This window comes from Eucalyptus grandis, chromosome 5 (genome assembly GCF_016545825.1).
Source record: "Eucalyptus grandis isolate ANBG69807.140 chromosome 5, ASM1654582v1, whole genome shotgun sequence".
In the NCBI taxonomy this organism is placed as follows: domain Eukaryota; kingdom Viridiplantae; phylum Streptophyta; class Magnoliopsida; order Myrtales; family Myrtaceae; genus Eucalyptus; species Eucalyptus grandis.
The window spans coordinates 20522891-20530425 of NC_052616.1; the positions used below are offsets into that span (position 1 = coordinate 20522891).

The following is a 7535-nucleotide window of genomic DNA, read 5'->3' on the forward strand; positions in this document are numbered from 1 at the left end:
GCTTGCAAGGCATTTTAGGCCCGGTTCAAGTGCCCGTTGACGCCGCCGAAAGTTCGAGTTTTGGCCGCCGTCGCACCGCCGTGGCGGAAACCAGTGAGTTTCACTCACTAATCCCCACTTAGTGGGTTAATCATATTTAGGGATTGGTTAGATTAAATTAAGCATGTTTATGTGGTTAGATTAGATTAGATTAGATTAGTCAATTTAATTATCTGTCGATGCATGTTAGGTGGTTAGTTAGTGCATTTAGCAAGTAAATAGGTTCTAGTATTTATTGAACAAACTTCGGAAATTTTCCGAGTTCATTTTGACGTCCAATTAGGCATTATGGGCCAAAATTAGATTTATTGCATTTATTTATTAATTTTTCGTAATTATTTATTTATTTATTTATTTTTTCGGAAATTCAACCGGTATGGTTGGTAACCGGAATTTTGTGCTGATCGCATTGGTGCTTTCTATTTATTTAATTGAGCACTAGTTTGTGAAAATTGAGTGAATTGGTGATTATGGAGAAATTATCCCAAAATTGAGAAATATTAGTATTTGAGTGGGAAATAACCATGAGAGGTTATGAGTGGACCTAGAAAACCGCTGGAGTACGGCTGTGCCCTATTGGGCTGTGATTTACCACCTGTTAGAGGTCATGCCCACTGGGGCCGTGATTTACCATCGAATTTGGAATCAGTCGTGCCCACTGGGGTCGTAATCCACCACCCGTTAAAGGTCGTGCCCAATCAGGCCGTGATTCACAACATGATAGAGGTCGTGCCTAATATGACCGTGATTTGCCACCTATTAAAGGTTGCACCCATTGGGCCATGATTACCACCTAAAGATAGGCCGTGTCCTTTGGACTGTGAATTATAGCTGAGGATTGAATAGATTCCGCTCGTTGAGCCGAGAGTAAGATTTGAGATGGAATACTTGTGATGACCGGAGAGTGGTCTTGATGACATGTAATCGACTGAGTCGATTGATTGATGTATCGATCTGATTGAATTGAGTTGATGATGTACATATTAGTATTTATGAATTGAATTGACTTGCAGGAAGGAATTGAGGTCAAGGTAAGTCCTCTGACGCCTGTTTGTGTTAAGGTAGCCTTTATGGCATAATTTTCTTCCTAATCGGATCTTAGGAGATAGAACTCGCTAAGACATTGTCTCACTGGTTATTGTATAACCATTTTCAGGTCCTCAGATGGTGTTGATGAAGGACCAGAAGCCTCGGAGTTGAAGAAATGAAGTCCAAAGAATCGGCAATCTTGTCCAGGTAGCTAGTTGTAGGACAATTATCTTTTGTAGGGAGCCGATCCCTTTTGTAAAATTTTGTGTATAGATCCGTTTGTTTATAAAATGTTGCTTTTGGTTTGAAAAATTTATGGCCCTACTTTCCTATCCCATTATTTTATTATCTGGGGATTATTTATATGCTTCCGCATGCATATTATAATCGAATGGGTTGGCGATGCGTCCTGCGACATCGCTATTATATCGACCAAGTAGGGATGGGCACGGGTTTGAAGGGTCGGGATGTGACACAACCTATATGATTGATAATCCCAAGAATTAAGTTCATATAGATAATAACAAGTTATTTGTTAATCTAGTGACGTACTATTACAATTGTTATCCCTCATAAGGTGAAATAGTGCTAAAAGGCAATGATCAGGAGGTTGAGCTAAGCTCTTAATAAATTTCATAGCCATTATTGGAGGTGTATTATACTGCAGAAAACACATGATGAATTCACCTATATAAGTGTGGAGTAGAGCCACTCCTATGAGAATTATTGGCAATAATCTCTAGAACACTTATGAATAAATCATGCACGTGCATGGCCTATTGGCGCAAAAATGCGTTAAACAACAAACTTTGTGGGGGTGTAATGTGATTTGTGAAAACTATAATTCATAAAAAGAAATTCTAAGTTCATAGAAGTTTCAAACCTCACTAATGATTTCATGAATTATGTTTCATTCTTTCTAGGGCTAATTCACAGCCTAGCAAGCAATAGTTTTGATGCATTCCTCTCCAATAAACAATAATTATTCTAGTTTTTCTTTTCAAAACTTTTTGAAATACCTTGGGGATTGTTGGATATTTCAATAGTTTTGAAATATTTAAAGTTATTAATTTTGTAACGGTTTTTTACCGTCATCAATTTGTAACAGTTTTTGTTTGCCATTAACATAAAACAGTTTTGTATTGTTTTATAATGGTCATATAATGGTTATAAAACAGTCTATAATGACTTTATAATGGCTTAGTAATGTTTGACTTATTTCTCGATAAACTTTCAATTATTTTACAATGAATTTATAATTTTTAAAGGCTTCTCTCTTTTGTTTGAATATAAATTAAATTTCAAACCACAATTTTTTAAAAGACACTAGCTTCTCATATCTTTCCTTTTTGCTAGGTTATGCACATAATATTGTCCATGTTCCTTCTAATATTCAATGCGTAGTATAGAAGAACGTTTATTATATCTTATGAGGAGGGAGAAGATCACCCCAAGTGTCAAAACTTGGCATGGGTGGATACATAAATGCTAAAAATTTCAAAAAGTGTCATTATATGCTACTTTTAAATAAAAAAAAATTGGACACTTAAGTGTCAACTCCAATAAGATTTGCCAGAAATCTGACGTGGCGTTATTTATTCATAAAACCATCTACGTGCCTTGCCAGAATATCCACTCAGCAATCATTGTCCCAAAATGACATTGTTTTGTCCCCAATTTGTTAAATATAAATATTAATTAAAGGGAGGGCTATGACCCCTTGCCCCAAATCTGGGTGAGGGTGTGCAAGCCTTTGCCTATGGTCAACTAGGTTCACCAATCCTTAGCTGGGACTTGGCAACTCCAACTAACCCTCACCCCCAAATCACCAACCATTTCTGACGACGGTGGGATAGCAATAGCGAGGGCTATGGAGGCCCTCGCAAAGTTCTTTTTTTTTTTTTTTTAATTTTTAATTTAATTTAATTAATAATCATATTCAAAATGAAATTTGGACTAAAACAACATCGTTTTGGGCTTATCTAGACACATGAGCACCACATGGATAATTTTTTTTTTTTAAATGCCTCATCATTAAAACTCTAATTGAAAAATGCCACATCAACTATTTAGTTATAAATTCTCACCGTTGACACTTAAGTGTACATTTTGAAAGTTTTGGCATTTATGTGTCAACCCATGCCAAGTCTTGACATTTAAGGTGTTCCTTATGCCTTAGGAGGATGGCCAATAGAGCCTTACACGTCGAGTTTCATAGTCCGAGAGATGAAATTATCCTTAAAGATAATATTTGCACATCTCGAATAATCGAATTTATTTTCTCATCTTTTTCAATAGATTTCCAACCATTGTCGTTATTTTTCGTACTTTCTAATATTTTTCCAACAAAAAAGACTGAAATCTAATCCATGAGAAATGCAAGGATCAAATGTTGATCCGCTTGTTCAACCCGTGATAAACATGGATGGGCATGGAAAGTCAAGGGGATGAGCAATCAAAACGACAACTGAAGAAATAATAATAAAAAGAGGCATTCTGAAAACGACACGCGCTCTGAATCAAACGACATAGACATTGATGGAATACAAATCCGTCCAATTGCTGCCCTAAATATATGTAAAGGAAAGAAATTATGACTTGGGGGTCCCAAAGCAATTCAATAATTTTTGTACCGTGACTCCTCGATCTGATGCTTCCAACCAGATGGGACTTCATAAATCAATTCAATGATGATGACATGAAGGCAAGTGACTCATCCTAGGGTCATGCTTGTGGCGTAATAGTTTTAGCCTACGAAGACCGTGGCATTGACTTCACTCCTGCCGACGGGAGACGTAGATACTCTGCCCTCACGAGATAAAACAAAATGGCATAGAAAGGTACTTCCATAAGTGCCGTTTCATTCCAAAACTCTAGGACAATAAAATTGCACTTCATTAAAAAATGAACTACTAAAGTCTCTGTACCGTTTATTTCCTCGCTCTAATGATAAAAATATGAGAAATTTCTTCTACTGAATTTTCCGTTATGTAGCTGAAGTCAGGGAGTGGCATGGACGGCCGTGGAAGCGGAGCAGGAGGCCCGGAGGCATTTTCTTTCGGACAAAAATTGCTCCCGTCCATGGCGCAAATAATGGCAAGTGAGATGCACGCAGTCCTCGTTTAGTGAAGATCTATGCAGCCAGTGAGATTAGGGGGTTATAATTGAGACGAAATCACCAATTACAAAGCTTCCTTCGAAGCGAACAATGATCTTGGAGGTGCTTTGAGATTTTTCTCGCTTCGTAATTTCTGATGTATCTAAAAAGCCATTCAATGACCAAAAAAATTGACCTTTGGCCACAAACCAATGTCGCATGATTCCAATGCTGGTTTTCCTATAAAGTGGCCCTAGTTGGTTGGATCTGTGATTTGATATTGTCAATATCTTATTGAATAGTTGGGTTATCATAAGTGGTTGCGTGCATGGAACTTTACTGTTGCTAGTCTTACTTCATCATTCACTAATGAACTTCTCAATATTCGGAAACTCTATAAAATGGATCAATAATTTGATAGACGTCCAAGTCCAAAGGTGTCCCGAGAATAGAGAGAGGCCATTATTAGTTCCGAATGGAGCGAAGGTTGTTAGAAGCAGCTCGAAAGGGCAATGTCGATGAGCTGAAAGACTTGGTCAGCAGCAATGAGCTCATCCTTAAGGAGATGGCTCTTGAAGCAGCCGGTCACACGCTGCTGCACGTCGCTTGTGTGGCTGGCCATTTGGATGTCGTCCAAGAGCTCCTGAAGCATATGCCGAAGCTCGCAAAAAAAGTAAACGCAGGCGGTTTCAGCCCGCTGCACATCGCGGCAGCTCAAGGCGAAGTTGAGATCGCAAGGGAGCTCTTGAGAGTGGGTGAAGACCTGTGCTTCGTGAAGGGACGGGAGAGAAGAATTCCTTTGCATTATGCTGTTGTAAATGGGGAGCTCAACGTCATGAAGGTGCTGCTCTCCGCTTCCCCTGAGTCTGTCGAAGAGACAACCGCCAGGGAGGAGACAATGCTTCACCTCGCTGTGAAGAACAACCGGTTTGATGCGGTCGTTGTGTTGGTAGAGCATCTGAAGCAGCACAAGAAGGAGCAGGTCATCAAGTGGCAGGACAACAAAGGCAACACTGTCTTGCATGTCGCTGCCGCCGTCCAAAATTTTGAGGCAAGTCACGCTGTTCCCTTTTGATCATCACTAGGATGAAGGATATCTCATCCATGCAAAAAAAAAAAAAAACGAAAAAATCTGTATTATTTTATGCCTCAATGTTGACGATAACAAAATAAAGACGGAAAAAAATTGCAGGTGGTTAACTTCATGCTTTTTGGTTCTGCTCTGGAGTTCGGGATCGTAGACGTGAACGCCTTGAACAAGAGTGGCTCAACCCCTCTCGATGTCTCATCTCGCTCTGATCAAGAGATTAGAGAAATCCTCGCGCAAGCCGGAGCCAAACATGGACAATCAAACTTGCCGTCTTCAGAAATAGTCCTGGTGATTGGCGACCAAGATAATAATGAGAGAGCTACCAGCTATCAATCGGTTCGGAAACCTGCAGTTGAAAATGATCAGCCACCATCATTACCACCAAAAGATTCGACCCAAGGACAAAAGCCTTTGGGCGATAAACGCAATGACCTTCTTGTTGTAGCCGTGCTCATAGTAACCGCAACCTTCCAAGCCGTGATTCAGCCTCCGCACCTTAAAAAAGTCAAAACTCATACCAAGAATGGCTTCCTTGCAGCATACTTATCTTTTGAGGCAACTACCTTCTGTAAGAATTTCACTTTATTTTGCTTCCTTACCAGCAACACGCTCGGATTTCTGTTGGCTGTTCAGATGATCATTGGTCTCACCAAAGATCTTCCATCGAAATATCCGCTGAAGCTCTCGACGTTCTCGATGGTTGGTACTTACCTTTCCTGCATGTATAACGTGCCGGCCTGGTCGTTACTGGATGAAAATTACAGTCCTCTAGGAACAGCGTTGATAGGCACACTGGGGTTCCTGATACCAGTTGCTATTCTATATATATACAGAAAAAAAGAAAGAGAAAGAAGATGAGATTGATGAGTTATTGTCGTCGTTAAAGAGATATCTCTCTACTTAAGGGTTGTGCAAAGAATTGCAAACTGTATGCAGCGTCAGAATTGAGTTTTTTGGTAACGCCGGGTATCGATCCGATACCCTTGTGTTTTCTCCAGTTCATTGTGTGCTGTCCGCGAATGCCTTATCTTAATTTTCTTATTGAATGTGTCTTGAGCTTATAGCAGATATGTATCTTATTTTGGTATGTAAATGGTGACGCTGCCGTCAGGCAGCAATGTTAATGTTGCTGCTCCCCAAGAAATAGCGCCATTTTTATTTGTCCATTAGCGACCACCATGTCACCTTAATTTGAACAACTAGAATAACCCCAGTGCAATGCACGAGACACACGACGATTAAATGTAAAACATAAATCTTGACTCTAATGTATTTGTTTCATTATAGTTAATGTTAACATTCTACTTAATTTTTTATCACTTTAAGAAACAATTATCACTTTCAGAAATAAAAAAATTGAAAACACTATTATCTTGTAAACATCTCCAATATATCATATTAGTATAGCCATTTGAATATGTTTAATAGATAAGCAAGGCTCGATATCCAATGGTTGGTAACACGAATAATGTTACCAATTCACATGATTTGACTTTTCAAAAAAATGGGAAGAACAAAAGAACTCAATGAAAGATTGGCCTTGCCTACCTCCATTGATACAATTAGCAATATCTTTGATATCACTGAATGAATACTTTGTCGTATCAATCCCCTAATTATTAATAATACCGAGATTATAGAAATAACAGTCGAATTGGGGAATTGTAGTATGATCTTACAGGTGCATTAGTTGTCGCTAATATAGTAATGATGATGGTGGCAAATTTGCTTTATCTCGTCTCCAAAGTCCTTGATTTCATTCTCTAATCTTCTTCAGAATCTGAAATGTTTGGAGATGAGGCCAGCACGACGGCTCCAGCAACTACGCACCTCCTAATTATGGGATCAAAGCACGCTCAAAGCAATTAACCATAAAGCTCGTGAGCCATTGAAAGTTCACAATAGTCTGATCATATAATCGAAGAAATAAACATTGAAAGATACTAAAAATAGCTGGTCTCAGGGTCGGTATTCAAACAAAGATTTACAAGTAAAAAGATTTGTCAGGATAATTAGGTGGAGTTTAGAACAATTTTCAAAACAAATATTCAAAAGTTTGAAAATTCAAAGTCTCATGGCTTGGTCCATAATTTGCCCTATGAGAAGGCCCAAATTAGTTCAATCTACATTGACCAGTGGATCGGCTCATAATTTGCCTTTATGATAAGGCCCAAATGAGTTCAATCTATATTGATACAGCTCGAATAAATTTAGTTCACATCAACTGGTGGCTCAACCTTGATATTCTAATATATGGATACATAGCCCACTTTAGGATTC

At 38.7% G+C, this 7535-nt stretch overlaps 1 protein-coding gene across 1 annotated transcript; it reads left to right on the forward strand.

The window, feature by feature from the left end:
- The first annotated feature begins 4599 nt into the window (after positions 1-4599).
- Positions 4600-6421, forward strand: LOC104446329 (ankyrin repeat-containing protein BDA1). The gene is made up of 2 exons (XM_018873217.2): positions 4600-5216; positions 5358-6421. The coding sequence occupies exons 1-2, from the start codon at positions 4641-4643 to the stop codon at positions 6111-6113; spliced, it is 1332 nt and encodes a 443-aa protein (XP_018728762.2). The 5' UTR covers positions 4600-4640; the 3' UTR covers positions 6114-6421.
- The last annotated feature ends 1114 nt before the right edge of the window (positions 6422-7535 follow it).

Bases quoted from the DNA above. Each gene is read 5' to 3' on its own strand.
- LOC104446329 (XM_018873217.2), top strand. From the start codon at position 4,641: ATGGAGCGAAGGTTGTTAGAAGCAGCTCGAAAGGGCAATGTCGATGAG. The intron at 5,217-5,357 runs GCAAGTCACGCT...AAAAAATTGCAG, and splicing joins CCGCCGTCCAAAATTTTGAG to GTGGTTAACTTCATGCTTTT.